We start from the raw sequence: 16,745 nt of genomic DNA on the forward strand, positions 1-16,745 counted from the left end.
ACATGAGAAACAGATTATATAATAGCATGGAACAATCAAAAATTATAGATACGTTGGAGACGTATTATGGCGCGATTGCTGAAACACGTCATCGGCTTCCTCTTGAGGAAGTACTGCCCCAGGTTGGTCAAGGCGGGTGATGACGACTCGCCGTCGTCAGGTTTCACCTGGGAGCCCTACCACCCACCAAGGATGAGCACGATGTCACCATGGCCGCCCAAGTCATCGACTATTTTCATGTAAGTATCTTTTCCACTTCATTATTCCATATTTGAATTCTCATAATTAATTGCCATATGATTTCTTGCAGGAAGCATTTTTTGTGTGGATGGGGAAAAAGAGAAGGCTACAAAAGCCCTCGTGAAATCAGAACGGAAGATACTCTCCGACGTCAAGCACACGCTCCGGTAGAAGGCTGTGATGCACACTACTAGGGAAAAGCATATAGATGGAGGTTTAGCAATAGCGCAATAGAGTGGGACGCGCTACTGGTACTTTACAATAGCGCAGTTGGAGGAAACTCGCTACTGCTATAGCCTTAGCAATAGCGCGACCGGGAAAAACACGCTACGACTATTGTTGTCCTTACCACAGTGACTAGACTACGCACAGTAGTAGCGAGGTTCATGGACACGCGCTACTGCTAACGTAGTTATCTATAGAGCGGTTCCTGGACCTGCACAACTGCTACGCCGCCTTATCCCTCTCCTCCGAACGCATCCCTCACTCTCCCTCTCCTCACTCCACTACCTCCTTCCTCCTCCCGTCGTTTTTGTCGCCCCATATCCGCCATCGCTGCTGCTCCACCTCCCGTCGTCTTCCTCGGTAAGCCTTCTCCCATCGCCTTCCTCCTCCCTCCCCCTTCTTCCTCCTCCTCCTCTATCCTCCCTCCTTCTTGTCCTCCGGCCGCCCTACATTCTCCACCCGCCTCCCTCCTTCCTCCTCCTCCTCTCCCCTCCCTCCTCCTACCACCCTCCGCCATCCGTCCTCCTACCATCCCATCCTTCATCATCCTCTTCTCTCCTCCTTCCTCTCGTGCTCCCTCCTTGCCCCCTCCTCCTGCTGCCCTCCTCCTTCCTCCCCCTCCTATTAGTTAAAAATCTAGTTTCTAGGTTCTAGTTTATAATTTATAGTTTATAGTTTATCCAATTAGTTTATAGTTTATAATTATTCAATTGGTTAAAAAAATAGTTGGTAAAAAAATGTATTCGACACATTGATTTAACTAGTAATAGAATAGAATGTAATTTTAAATGATGATGGTTTAGGTTGTCTCTCAGTTTGTTGGGGCGACTTGTGTGACTTTTGGTGAGGGAGAAGACACGAATCCCGACTCTTGTCATGGGGGTCGCTTCTCCTTCATTCACATGTGTCGGGCATTTTTTTAATGCACTTGGGAATGAATGGATGAGCGACCATGACCGATGGTTGTAATATCAATGTGAGGGTGTTCCCATCATATACACCACGTGAGATGAGAATTTATCAAGGGAGACTCGATAGATTGAAACACTATTTGTGATCTACTATAAACCTAGTTATTTCTTTTAGTTATGAAAAGTAATCAAATTTTAATCCATAGACTGAAAAACACCTCATAGTGCATATTTTTTGTTGGAATGTTGATTCATTTCCATTCCGACAAATTTCACGCGCACGATATGTCTTGTTTTTAGAAAAGGTTATGCCAAAATTTTCTTAGAATAGGAATTAGATGACATTGCGGCAAAACATAGGTCATTTTTATGTCGTTACTCCATAAATGTAATGTTCCTTGTGTGACTTTTGGTATGTTCTTGATGGAGGAATACTGACTGTTTTTGTGGGGATCGCTTCCTCTTCTTCTCTTCTCGCGATATATACCTTGGTATAATGCGTGAGATGAGAAGAGGTGCAACCATTACCAACAGTCGAAATATTAGGAGGAGGGAGTGTCCACCAACATACACCACTATATGAGTGTGAGAGAGTGTGGGTCATATACACCATGAGATATGAGAGTTTTTCAAGGAAATCCTCGACACATCAAAACTCAACCCATGCTGATTTTTCATATACACCAATAGTTGTCATCGATTTTTCATCTTTGAATCATGAACATAGGAAATGTCATCTGACGACGAAGGGATCCCTGAGTGTGATTTTTGCGGCAGAGATTGGGGTCTGTGCGACACGCCTCACCTGCGAAAGGACAGGTTCTTCACCATCAAGCTTGACGAGACCTTTGATGTTTTTATGGTACGCAAGGATGGCAACTATTTTTTTCTTCTTTGCTTTGTGTTTCTTTGCTTCAACGTGTAATTTTTTTACAATTCAACTAGTGCACACCCTCTTGGAGAAGCTCGGTTTCCAAGAAATGGAGAATATGGAGACAAAGAGAGTTTACCTGAGGACTAAACATGGTTTCACATTTCTGGTTAAACTATACAATGGAGTTAATCACCCGCATTTTGATTGCTCAAATTGGGAAGCTCTAGGCAAGGCATGGATATGGAAATAACCTTCGATATTCGTCGTGAAGATGATATTGAAAGTAATATCGACATTTGGTTGGATGTGGATATGCTTCCAGTTTTGCCTCTAAGTGATTTTGTCAACTATATTTGTTAAGTAATTTGCATTTTTTAAATAGTTGGTGTTGATCCCTACTTAACTTGTTTATTTTTAATTGACAACTTATTTCTCTTCTTAAAGAAAACTCAAAAGATAGTAGACATGACCTACTATAGTCCGGCTCCGATCTAACTTGGTTGAAGAAAAATCATATGATCTCATTTATTGATGATGTTGATAACTTTAAGATCAATTATGAAGATATTGGCAAAAGTTATTCTGAATGTGTGCCATTAGTGCACGAGTTGAACCCTAATAACTTCCATGTAGATAGCGTGGTAAGATTACTTTTACTGTTATGTCATTAGTTAGTCCATTTTTTGCATACATAATTTTTTTAAGCTAAATTAGATTGCTAACTACGTTATTATTGTGTACTTCAAAAGAAATTCCTGCCAGAGGTTGTGCCTTAACTGATGACTATAAAAGGTCATCATTTTAATGTTATCAGCTTATGGCCATGGTGACCTACATGTCTCCGCAATGCATACTCGCTTTCTAGAAGGGATGGAAGCCTGTAACTCAAAGGATTCTGCAACGTAAAGAAACAACGCATGCAACCACCTGGTGGAGACGCGAAGGATTTGCACGTGCCACATGTCGGAGATAGGTGGATCTCTATTGTTCACAATGAAGAGATAGGAGTTTACATGTTTTATGCTATTTTACCTAGTAGAGAGTAGTAGGTTTTACCTTGGAGAGAATAATATGTGCTAGCTAAGAGAGATGACCGTTTTTAGTTTATGACATTATGTAGTAATGATTAACTTGTCATGAGTTGTTAGATGATCAAGATGATGATAAGTTGGTATATGACTAAGGATGATGAGTTATTAGATGACATAGGTTAGATTAAAATGGATGGGTGCAAGTGATTAAGTTGTGTTAGTAGGAAAATATGATGTTATGATGGCACACAAGTGTCGAATAAAATGAATCCTTTCATTCGACACTTGTGTGCCGTAGTAACATCATATTTTCTCTCTAACACAACTTGATCACTTGCACCCACCCACTTTAATCTAAATGTTGTTTTTTGCACAATTATTACTGATGTTGTATATTAATATGTCTAACCATGTGTAAATACAATATAAAAAAAAGAAAAAAGAAAAAAAGAGAAAGGATGCAAGGAAAGCCTTGACAACGGGATGGCGACTCCCACCTCCCACCTCTCACCTCAGCGACTCCATGGCGATCTGGTGCTCTAGCCGGCGTTTCCTCCTTCCTCACCGCTCATCTCCTCAGGTGAACCCTCCCGGTCCCTCCTCACGTGGTCGTGCATGGCTTGCATGGGTGGCTCTACGTTGGATCTGGATTTTTCTCATGGTTTGGCCTTCGTCGATGAGGTTTATCGTCATTCTGGTGTCACGGTGCATCCTATGAAGCACCGCCGTTCCTTCATCATGGTGGTTTCCTTTGGTCGTCATGTGTTCCGTCTCTCTGAGGACACGGTCGCCGCAGCTCTGGAATCTGTGATTGGGGGCTCTGCCATTGAGTTTCGCGTCTCTCAAGTTACAGATTCGGTTTTCTCCTTCAAAGTGTCCTGCATGCAAGTTGGCTTTCATATTCTGGACTTACGTTCATACAAATGCTCAAATTTTAAGTGCTTCTTCCATCTATGGGGTCATGGTTGTCCGAATTGGCGTCGGGAATTCTCTCTATGGAAGAAACAATGTGATGCTGAATGGATTATTGTGAGTCCATCCAAGAGGAGAGCCTCACTAGGTCTGATGGCAATGCATTCCAGACCTCTAAAGTCTTCTCTTAAAACTGGATCATCCGTTCGTAAGAAGCTCACATTCGCGTTCCTCCAGCAATATGAGGTTTGCAAGGGTTATAGATGTCATGTTTCCAATGAAGAGCTTCTCACGCTTGAATAGGCCGGTTATACAGTGCCTTCTCCTGAACGTGTCATCATTTCTGCGCCACCGTCGGCGGAACTCCGGTGGACGACGGCCACGCCGCATATTACGTTCGGTACTGTTTCTCGCCAAGAGTCATCCTCCGGATCTCCCGGGCCTGATTTTCGAATTGCCAAGTGTAACGGAAATTCTTCCGTGCAACATGGACCTGCAGCTGATCCCGCCGAGATTCATGGGGTTTTGAATTATGAGAATCAAATTTCGGTGGAGAGTTTAGATTCTGGGCCGATTTCTGCGCTCATTAATGAGCCTTCCGAGGTTACTTCCTCACCTCAGCCCGAACCCAATACTAGGTTGGATATTCCCTCCTCACAGGAAGCCCATCTGGCCTTTGATGAACTTATTAATGGCATGGTTGAAGTAATCTTTTCTTGCTCTATTTGCAACTCTCGGGGACATCTAGCTGCCAACTGCACGACTTCGCCTGGATACGCTGACAGAGAGGTGGGCCACGAACGATCTAGAGGAGCCTCTTTTATGCGTAATAATTGTCTTACTTGGAACTGTAAGACACCCACCACCTCCCCTATCGTTGATATCTCGGGAACTGCCGATACTCTTGGAGAAACCGCAACGCCTGCAGCATAGTTCCTCCCTGTCTCATCGCCGTTGCATCCTCGAACACCTTCCGAGACACCGCCTACCACGCCGCCGCCTCCTCCCGCAATGGCGAACTTCGAGCTTGATCCAGAACTCTTCCTCCCGCCGGGCCACAACATCATCGACGCCGGTCCTGACCGGCTGCCTCGGACTTATACCACGCCTGCCGCCCCCATCACCAGGCGTCAGGAGCGCTTCGTCATCGCTGACGTGCACCCTGCACCCCCGGCAAATAACTTGTCCCAGGTACGGCAAGAGGTGGCCGCTCTTCTCCTTCATAGAGGACTTCATGTTCGATCGGCCCAGCCATGGATCAAGGGTGTGGGGCTGTTTGAACTTCGGGATGCGGCAGAAAGCTTTGCTGCGGTACAGATGGTTCCGCAGGAACTAGCTCACAACACTGTGGTTTGCTTCTTGCGGCACGATCACGGTGTTGGCTTCCGAGGACAAGAGGGTTTTCGACAGGGGTGTCTGATGCTCCTCGGAGTCCCTTTGGACTTCCGCAATACTGAAGACCTGCGGGCTGCAGTCAACACCTTCGGAGAGTTCCATCATTGGGTCAGTGATGATCCCTACTTAGTTCGCTCCATTGTGTTTGCATCTTTCCCGGATGATCGACTAGTACCTCGCAGCATCAACTTCTCAGAATATGCTGCTTGGGGTGGGGCGAAGGTGTCCTGGTCGGCACCTGTCTACATACTAGGGGCGGCACCTGCTGAACTGCTGCCCAACGACGAGGATCCTATGCCCCTCAATGGCAACCCTCACCCGCTTCCTGGCCACCTTGTCAATGACAATCTTCTATTTGCTCTGCCCCCGTACCTTGCTTTGGGCTGGAATGCAGTACCGCCACCCCCTGAACCTGAACCAGTGGTACCTGCTGCTGCTGATGAAGGAGGTTGGGGGATGCCAGCGGCGCCTGCTGATGGAGGAGGATGGGAGCCTGAGGCAGCCCCAGAAGCACCACCTGCTGCTCCTGCTCAAGACCAGGAGTCCACGGTGATTGATCAACCGAGTCCTTCTTCTTCCGACTCAGTTCATGAGCTTGTGGATTTAGACCCACAGCCCCAGGGCGACATTGGGGAGGACGCTGCTAATCTTGCTCCTCCTGCTCCCAACTTGGATGCGATAGTGGCTGCTGACCCTGCTGCACCTGATGCTGAAGTGGCACCGGTTGTCCAGGCTCCCGCTGCTGAGCCGGAAGAAGGAGTGCAGGGAGAGGATGAGGCGTAGGACAACAATCCTCTAGCGATCGTCCTGTACAAGCCCTCGCAGGTTTAGTCTGACATTCTTTTTGTTGGGGCTGCCAGGGTTTTTATGGGCCCCCTCTGCCGCCGGTACTCTCCTGGTCCCGAACTTTCGATGCCCTCATGGGAGTTTCCACCACCATGCACGTCCCTCGCCAGCTGCAGATGCTAATGGTGACGCCCATTGTGATCCCCAAGCGATCCTGGGCGGTGGCTTTTGATAGTGCTGCCCCAGAGCTGTCGCCACCACAGCCAGCAAGCACCCCTCTCTCTTTGGACGAGGTAATCCCATTCAGCCCCTCTTCATCTGCAGAGGACTCTTTCTCCTTTCAGTCTCCTGCTCCGACGAAGAAAGGGACCCGTAAGAAGGCCACGCCTGTCGTCGACTCCTCTGTTCGACGATGCACTCGCGGCTCCATCAAACGGGATGGCTTCAAACCAGTTTTGCAGGAGCTGCCGGTGCATGTCCCTAAGAAGAGGAAGCCCAAGGCCAAGCCAATGCCATCTGTAGCGCAGGAGTCTGCTGATCCACAAGAGCAACTTCCTCCTGCCACTCCCATCCCGGTGATTCAGGCTGTCGGGCAGACACTTGGCATCGCCCGTGAGAAGCTGATTGTGGATCGTCTTATGGAAGATCCAGCTGATTCCAAGCCATCATCTGCAGATGTTTAGTCTTCCTATGCTACATTGTTGTTGTACTGGCTCCATATACCGTTAGATTACTGTTTGCTCTGTCTTTTGGTTAACTGAACCTCGGTTGCAAGGGCTATTACATACCCCTGCTTTTGCTTTATATATATCGTCTAATGGATAGTCATTCTACGAGAAGTTGGCGTGTGCTGTGTTGGAATGTGTGTGGCCTAAATTTGGACCATAGACAACGCGCGGTTCGTAACAAGATTGATGACTCCCTGGCTGCCGTTGTGTGCTTGCAAGAAACCAAAATGCAGTCCATTGATTTCCAAACAGTCAAGTGTTTTTGTCCTAAACGTTTTGATCAATTTGCTTACTCCCCCTACAGGGGAGCATCTGGGGGGCTTATCACACTCTGGAACTCATCCATTCTTACTGGTCTGTTAGTGGAATGCACACCTTTTGGATTAATCATCTCATTCACCTCAATTCATACTGGAGAATCCTGGACTTTAGTGAATGTCTATGGTCCTTGCCAGGGTGAAGCTAGAGATCTCTTTGTTAGCTGGCTATATAATCTGCATATACCTGCTGAGGCTAATTGGTTGCGTCTTGGAGACTTTAATTTCATTAGATCACCTGACAACAAAAACCTCCCTGGGGCTGATGTAAAGATATGTTCATCTTCAATGAAATTATTGGTCATCTGGGCTTACTGGAACTACCCATTAAGGGCAGATCTTACACTTGGTCCAATATGCAAGATTCCCCTCTTCTTGAGCAACTTGACTGGTTCTTCACATCTGCCAACTAGATCTCTTCATATCCTCTTACACAAGTGCTCCCTCTTGCAAAGACTGCTTCTGATCATGTTCCATGTGTGGTCACTGTCAACACTTCCATCCTTAAGTGTAACCTCTTTCGTTTTGAAAACTACTGGGTTGAAATGGAGGGCTTCATGGAGTGTGTCCAATAGTCCTGGGTCATTCCTTCTAAGAAGACCCATATTACTGTTGTCATTATGGATAAGATGAAACATCTCAGGCAGGCTCTGAAGATATGGCAAACAAGCTTATCCCAGCTGAAAAATTTCATTTCCAGATGCAATCAAGCTATGTTATGTTTGGATAAGCTTGAGGAATTAAGGCCCCTTTTCAGAGCTGAAGCTAACTTCAGGAGCATCATTAAGTTGCACCTGGAGCACCTATTGCATCTTCAGTTCTTGTACTGGAAAAAGAGAGCCACTATCAGATTTGTCAAAGTTGGTGAGGAAAACACCAAATTCTTTCATGCTATGGCAACTGAGAGATATAGGAGGAACTCCATAGCCTCTCTCAAGTTAAATGATGGATCCATCATATCTGACCATGATCAAATTGATGCATGCTTTTGGGCATCCTTTAAGGATAGAATGGGAACTTCACTCGGAATTAACATGGCCTTTGATTTACAATCTCTGATTCAGAAAGTGGAGGGTCTTGATGTTTTCACACAACCTTTTTCTAAGTCTGAAATGGATAAGACTGTTCAGGAAATGCCTATTGACAAAGCTCCGGGACCTGATGGTTTCAATGGCCTTTTCTTTAAGAAATGCTGGTCGATTATTTGTCCTGAGTTTTATCAACTTGCTGCTGCCTTTCATGCTAGTACTGCTAAACTGGAGAACATGAACTCATCTTATATTACTTTGATTCCCAAAAAGAGACCACCTGAGCAAGTGGGGGACTACAGACCAATATCCCTCACTGGGATGGCCTCAAGTTTCTGTCTAAAATGATAGCCAACAGGTTGTAGTTGCAGATCATGAAGTGTATTCACAAGAACCAGTATGGCTTTATCAAGTCTAGAACCATTCAAGATTGTGTTGGCTGGACTCTGGAATACATGCATCAATGTCATCAATCCAAGAAAACCAATAGTTATTCTCAAGCTGGATTTTGATTCTGTGGAACATGAATTCATCTTTCAGATTCTCAAACACAAAGGATTCAATGATAAATGGATACTTTGGGTTCAGCAGCTCCTAACTTCTGGCTCTTCCTCTGTCGTGGTCAATGGTGTGCCTGGAAAGAAATTTATGTGCAAGAAAGGAGTCAGGCAGGGAGATCCCATGTCCCCACTGCTTTTTGCAATTGCTGCTGATTTTTTACAGACCTTGGTTAACAAGCTACTAATGGAGGGACTGATTCAGCTGCCCATCCCTTGTCATGATAACGATTTCCCTATAGTCCAATATGCTGATGATACCCTTATCATCCTCCCTGCTAATGAAACTCAACTGTTCCAGTTCAAGAAAATGCTCCTGCTCTTCTCCCAATCCACTAGACTACAAGTGAATTATCATAAATCTACCCTTCTGCCTGTCAACGTTTCTCCACAACATCTCCAAGACCTAGCAGATTCCATTGGCTGTAAAGTAGGATCTTTGCCCTTCACATACCTTAGCCTTCCAGCTGGGACAACTAAACCAAGAATCATTGATCTAATGTCACTGGTAGACAATATGGAAAGAAGACTCAGTTCTAGTTCATCTTTCCTGTCACAAGGGGGGAGGTTACAATATTTAAACTCAGCACTGTCATTTGTTCCTATTTTCTTCCTATGCAGTCTGGATATCCCACCAGGAATACTGAAGCAACTTGAAAGAATTCAGAGGCAATGCCTCTGGAGGAAAAATGGGAAAGGTCATGCACCCTCTCTTGCTGCCTGGAATCTGGTGTGCAGACCCAAAAATAAAGGGGGTTTAGGCATTATGAATCTGGCAATCCAGAATGAAGCCCTGCTGCTCAAGAATGTTGATAAATTCCTCAATCATGCTAATATCCCATGGGTTCACTTAATCCGGAACACCTACTACCATAACACAGTCCCTCAGGGAACTGCTCTTTGTGGTTCATTTTGGTGGAAGGATATCTGCAAAAGGCTTGACAAGTTCAGATCAGTTACATATGTTCTGCCTAACAAGGGTGACACTTTCTTGTTTTGGTCTGACTCCTGGTTGGTTGGAAACTCTACTAGGCCTTTGGCTGCTAGATTTCAAAGGCTATTCTCCTTTGTTGCTGATCCATTCTGCACAACTGAGGAAGTTTTTACATCTTTTCATGATGAATGTATGCTCTCCATGTTCCACTTGCCCCTCTCTGATCAAGCTTACCAGGAGCTACTTTCAGTCAACTCCCTGCTTCAAGACTTGGAACTTGATCCAGAGGCCTGTGATAGATGGGTATGGGGTAAGGATGCTAAGGCCTACACAGCCAAGAGATACTATATTCATATTCACAGCACTATTACCCCAAACCCCTTGCTAAACTGGATCTGGAGGAGTTGTTGTACAATGAAGATCAAGATGTTTGCCTGGATGCTCATCATGGATAGGCTTAACACCCAAGACATGCTTGAACGGCATCACTGGAATGTTTCAGACTCGAATCTCTGTGTTCTATGCCATGCCAGAGTTAAAGAAGACAGAGATCACTTATTTTTCAACTGTCTTTTCAGCACCAGGGTTTGGACCTACCTGCAGATCACATGGCAGGGTCAATCCATGTGGATCTCTGCTCTAGCTGCTAAGAGAGACTTCCACAACCCCATTTTGCTGAGGTGGTCTTCACTGCATGTTGGAACATCTGGACTGTCAGAAATGCCAAGGTTTTTCACCAGGAGCAGCCAAGGTTCAGAAAATGGAGATCCGGCTTCATCCATGACATTTCCGTGTTAGCCCATAGGATTAAGGCTAGTTTCAGGGATGATCTCCTTAAATGGATTTCCTTTTTGCCTCCTTGAGGTTTGTATCCATAGCTACCCATCCCCTTTGTACATTCTAACCTCTTCTTGTACATATTTCTCTTGCATATGGGAATAAAAGCAAAAAAGGCTGTGGGGGGTTTTCCCTACAGTAGCCGGTCAAAAAAATTAAAAAAAGAAATACGCGCGTTTAGTAGTGGCGTGGTTTCTGAAAGGTCGTTACTACTAGTGCACGATTAGTAGTATCGCGGGTTATAAAAGTGCGCTACTGCTAACCTAGTTGCGAGTAGCGCTAGATAACCCGTGCTACTGCTAAAAGTTAGTTGTAGCGTCGTAGCAATAGCGAAGGCCCCGCGCTACTGATACAGGTATAACACGCGCTACTGCTAGGCTTTTCCCTGGTTGCGGTAGTGTCGACGGCTCGACGACAAGGGGCCTAATATGACGAGGAAATCTACTTGGCAAACCAACTTGGAGAGAGAAGAATACTTGTCGGTGGTAAGTGACAACATTGGTTGCTAGTACTTTGAGCCATCTGCCGCTTGTTACATGCATTACTCAATTATTCGATTATGTCTCACTAGGTGAGGGAACCCTGGATGAAGGAAGATTGTTGGGAGGCCCTGGTTGACATGTGGTGTCACCCACCATGGCAGGTGCAACATGTGAAGAAGGGAAACGATCGCGCGAAAAATGCCATACCCGACACATGTCCAGGGGATCCGCAACCTAACCACTCTGAAACAACACATGATATGTGGAATAAGATGTTAACTTTTACGCACGGTGCATCTCCGTTCAATAAGCTTGTTGGTTACTTTTGCATGAGGCGGAGCTTGGTCGCCCGGTCCACATCCTAGAGTCCTGGAAAGAAGGCCACAAGGGGAATTATGGCGTCGAGTTTTGTAGCCAGTCGGTGCAGGAGAGGTACGTGACCTTCAAAGAGGTCTTGCAGGAGGTGCATGGGCTGGATGCCGAACCTACGTCCCAACCACTTGATCATGAGCTGCTCATCATTGCTCGCGACGAGAAGGGCCATGACCACCACCTCCTTTGCAACGGGAAGGTGACCACCTCCTCGCATCGCAAGCTCCATGAGATATACACGTCGAGTACAAGCTTAACTCTGGCCATACGGAGTCGCCCGACCGCCGCGTCACGTGAGATCACGCGTCTCATGGTTAGCATCATAACCATTCATTTATGTCCATGCCTCGAAATACTACCCTTGCAACCTATATGATACTAATGCCATATTAGAATCTTTATTGGACTAGTGGGTTCCCGAAGAGGAGCAAAGGCGACATGTTGAGGAGAGACGAGAGAAGAAACGAGCAGAAATGAACTAAAGGTTCAAGCTGCTCGAGAAAAAACTAGACATAGGGCATTTTTTAAATTTGGCCCCATTCATTATATAGCGATCAACGATGCTCAAGTGACTCTACTTTTATAGGCTCTTATGCAATCTCAAGACGGTGGAAATGATGCCCCTCCTCCTCCTCCTCCTCGAGGAGCTTAACCCAATGAAAATAATGCCCCTTCTCCTCCTCAAGGCCGTGTATGAAGATCTGAATTTCTATGTGATGCGCATGTGTTTTGCATGTAATGAACTTCCATAAGTTAACCCTATGTATGAATATGTGAACTTGCGTGTGATGTGTGCTAGTATGAAATATTAGACTATGTAAACTAGTTTAAGATATGCTTCTATGAACTACTTTACATTATGCATATGTGTGTGATGTGTTGCTTGTTGAAATTCTAGGGAGCTATGAGCTCCCACTTTCATTTGTTACAGTAACATTTTGTACACTGAATATATAGACAGGAAATGCATTCTGGTTGTTTTCAGTTGCATGGATTAGATAAGAAACAACTTCACAACAGAAGCAATGACACATATTTCCAAGAGTGACACTCGGAAACGCACACTTTCACGAGGACGACTCTCAATAAAGGGATCACCTGAGCACTTTAACTATTCTATTCCCACTCTTCTTCGATGGTCCCACTCGAAAAGGGGGCACCTGAACACTTTAACAACTACAGTAGTGCCACTCTTTTCCGAGGGCTGCAACACTCTGTAAAAGTTCAACTGTTATGTGGGACTCCTAGGCACACAAGTCAGGTTTGAAGATTTCAGTCAATGGTTGTATACCAAGCGGTACGAGGCAGCTCTCGGTAAAGAGAGCATATAATATTATTCTTAGCAGGATCACATGTCAGGTTTAAATGTTTCTATGACATGATTTTTACCGAACGGGTTATCATGGCTCTCGTATAGGTAATAGAAATTGACGACCCCGTCGGTTACGAACGGGCATACCATGTGGCTTCTCTTTACCGTGAGATGCTTTCGACGTATGCGTCTTTTGCCGAGCGGTTGTTTGTTCGTCATGATTCTGTATCGGCAACATAAGCTAGTTGTCGTGAAGCCATAATTGCCCGATTAGGACTCTCGACGTTTGTACAATTGTTCGAGTGCTCGTGCTTTGGCTTTTGACAAAGGACCGAACACCCGCATATAAGAAAATTCGAGTAGTGAGCGTAGTAGTAGATGATACTATGTGAGATCGGATCTACACGACATGGACTGTACCACCATTGCTTTGCCAAACAACACAAACGGGCAATCCCAGCTTCCAAGTTTAGTCAAGTCCACCTTCCACTGGAACTGGTCTCGGAGACGAAATTTCGTCCGCCTTTCCGCTAGTTCCTGTCCGTCCGAATCAACACGCAACCCCGGCTCGGCCGTGTTACCTACGTCCACACAGCCCGCCCGCGCTTATGCCCGGTGATCATCGACCACACTTGCTCACAGCACCAGCACGACTCCACTGACCGGCTGAATGGCCGTCCACGGCAGACTCCTCGTCCTCCTCCTCGCCACGGTTCTCCCGCGCGCCGCCCTCGCCGCCCTCTCTCCGGGCTTCCAGTTTCAGTTTTTCCTCGCATGCGGCGCCAACTACTCCGTCTCCTTCCCTTCCAACGATTTCCCCACGAACACCTTCGTCCCCGACGACGCCTACCTGTCGCCTGCAAGCGCCCCGGCGGTGTCCGCCCGCTTCACCCCGTACTCCCGGCCAGCTCTGCACGCCGCCGCGCGCGCAGACATCTCGGCTTTCTCGTACCGCTTCCCTAGCCCCGCCTCGCCATACACGCCGCCATTCGTCGTCCTGCGCCTCCACTTCTTTCCCTTCTTCCAGGCCACCTCCTCTCAGTATGTCATCAACATCTTTTCCGCGCGCTTCAACGTCTCGGTCTCTGGCCACGAGTACGCCCTGATGTCCTCCTTCTCGCCGCCGGTCAACGGCGCCGTCAAGGAGTTCTTCGTCCCGCGTGACTTGTCCGGCGGCGACTTCCACGTCACGTTCACCCCGGACGCTGGCTCGTCCGCCTTCGTCAACGCCATCGAGCTGTTCTCGGCCCCGCTGGAGATGCTGTGGTGTGGCTCCGTGACGCCGGTGGGAGCCGTGGTGAAGGATGACATGGACCTGTGGCAGCGGCAGCCGCTGGAGACGGTCTATCGTCTCAACGTCGGCGGGCCCGAGGTGACCATCGAGAACGACACGCTGTGGCGGACGTGGCTGCCCGACGGCCCCTACCTCTACGACGCCCGCGGGAAGTCGGTGGTGAGCAACACCTCCAGCCCGATCATCTACGATACTTCGAACGGATACACGAGGGAGGTGGCGCCGGACGTCGTGTACCAGACCCAGCGCATGGCGAACGTAACGGACTGGCTGCTGGCGACAACCCCGGGCCTGAACTTCAACCTCACGTGGACGTTCCCGGCGGTGAAGGGGTCCCGCTACCTCGTCCGCCTCCACTTCTGCGACTACGAGGTGGTCAGCTCCGTGGTGGGCGTTAGCATCGTCTTCAACGTCTACATCGCGCAGGCCATTGGCACTCCAGACCTCATGCCGAATGATCGGGCAACTGTGTCAAACAAGGCGTTTTACATGGACTACGCGGCCAAGGCGCCGAGCACCGGGAACCTCACGGTGAGCATAGGCTTGGTGTTGAAAAGCAACGGAGGTGGCATACTGAACGGGCTAGAGATTATGAGGCTGCCGCCCGTCGATTTGAGTTCGAGGAGGTCGAACGGCCAGACGAAGAGGACCGTTCTCATTACGGTGGCGGTGGTGCTCGGCGCCGCCGTTCTTGCTTGCGTGGCGCTCTGCCTTTTTGGCGTGCCGTACACGAAGTACAGCGCTTCCGGCTGGGCTGAGCAGTGGACGAACCGATGGTTCGGAGAGGGCGAGACCAGCGGCATGGAGAGTGTGAGCAGGAAGCTGCACATCCCGCTCGCAAAGATCAAGGCCGCCACGGACAGCTTCCACGAGCGCAACCTCATCGGCGTGGGCGGATTCGGGAACGTGTACAAGGGCGTGCTCTCTGACGGCACACCAGTGGCGGTGAAGCGCGCCATGCGCGCCTCGCAGCAGGGGTTGCCGAAGTTCCAGACGGAGATCGTGGTGCTGTCCGGCATCCGTCACCAGCACCTGGTGTCGCTCATCGGGTACTGCAACGAGCAAGCGGAGATGATACTGGTGTACGAATACATGGAGAAAGGCACGCTACGGAGCCACCTGTACGGCTCCGACGAGCCGGCATTGTCATGGAAGCAGAGGCTGGAGATCTGCATCGGCGCGGCGAGGGGCCTGCATTATCTGCACAGAGGCTACGCGGAGAACATCATCCACCGTGACGTCAAGTCGACTAACATCCTCCTCGGGAGCGACGGTGGCAGCACCGGCGGCGTGATCACCAAGGTGGCCGACTTCGGGCTGTCGCGCATCGGGCCGTCGTTCGGGGAGACGCACGTGAGCACGGCGGTGAAGGGCAGCTTCGGGTACCTGGACCCGGGGTACTTCAAGACGCAGCAGCTGACGGACCGGTCGGACGTCTACTCCTTCGGCGTGGTGCTGTTGGAGGTGCTCTGCGCGCGGCCTGTGATCGACCAGAGCTTAGACCACAGCATGATCAACATCGCCGAATGGGCCATGAGGATGCGCAGGGAAGGGCGGCTCGACAAGATGGCCGACCCGAGGATCGCCGGCGAGGTGGACGAGGAGTCGCTGCTCAAGTTCGTCGAGACTGCTGAGAAGTGCCTGGCGGACTGCTGGGTGGACCGGCCGTCCATGGGCGACGTGCTGTGGAACCTGGAGTACTGCATGCAGCTGCAGGAGATGAACGTCATCGGGGATGAACACGACAACATGGTGCCGTCGTCGACGAGCTTGTTGTTGGACGATACCGGCTTAAGCATGACCAATGTCGCCGACAACAAAGTTTCTCCTGCGCGCGCCCGCGACGAGGCAAGATGAGCTGAAGTTGGTGCACCAATTGAACACCTATATGGATGGATGTTGCACAATGTTAGGGCCTCTTTGATTCGCAGGATTTTCAAAACGCAGGAATAGGAAAAATAGAGGATTGAAGTGGCATGTTCATTTGAACCCTATAGGATTAGTAAGGAGTGTTTGATGTCACAAGAAAAACAAAGGAATTGTAAAAAGAAGTTGGAGTGGATGTTAGATTTCCTATAAAATGTACTACAAAAGATTTTATAGGAAAAATTCCTATGGGATTCAATCCTATGATTCAAAGGACCAACGTAAGAAATAATTCTAAGGGTTTCAATCCTCCAAAAATCCTATAGAATTCCTTTGTATCAAAGGAGCCCACTTTGTAGCTTATCTGTCTATTCCATACCGTATTGATACAGGTCTCTTTGTACATCTTTGCATATAAATATATGACAGGCCATCCCATAGAAGGTTGAGCCAGTTCCCCCAAAACCTAAGTTTAACATGGTATCAGCCTAACCTAGGTCCTCCGCCGCCGCTACTGCCGTCGCACCCAACCCTAGGGTTGCCGTCGCGATCACCGCCACCACCATGTCTGCTTCCGCCTCAGGTGCCGCCAGCTCCGGGTCCATCCCCACGTCGCTTGCCACCCTCCTCAACCTCCCGTCTCG

At 48.3% G+C, this 16,745-nt stretch overlaps 1 protein-coding gene across 1 annotated transcript; it reads left to right on the plus strand.

The window, feature by feature from the left end:
• Positions 1 to 13,567: 13,567 nt before the first annotated feature.
• Positions 13,568 to 16,290, plus strand: LOC123431022 (probable receptor-like protein kinase At5g59700). The gene has a single exon (XM_045114843.1). It carries the CDS (start codon positions 13,612 to 13,614, stop codon positions 16,090 to 16,092), a length of 2,481 nt encoding a protein of 826 aa, XP_044970778.1. The 5' UTR covers positions 13,568 to 13,611; the 3' UTR covers positions 16,093 to 16,290.
• The last annotated feature ends 455 nt before the right edge of the window (positions 16,291 to 16,745 follow it).

Source organism: Hordeum vulgare, chromosome 2H (genome assembly GCF_904849725.1).
Source record: "Hordeum vulgare subsp. vulgare chromosome 2H, MorexV3_pseudomolecules_assembly, whole genome shotgun sequence".
NCBI classification, from domain to species: domain Eukaryota; kingdom Viridiplantae; phylum Streptophyta; class Magnoliopsida; order Poales; family Poaceae; genus Hordeum; species Hordeum vulgare.

Excerpts from the sequence above, each read along its gene's own strand:
- LOC123431022 (XM_045114843.1), top strand. The coding sequence starts at position 13,612 with ATGGCCGTCCACGGCAGACTCCTCGTCCTCCTCCTCGCCACGGTTCTC.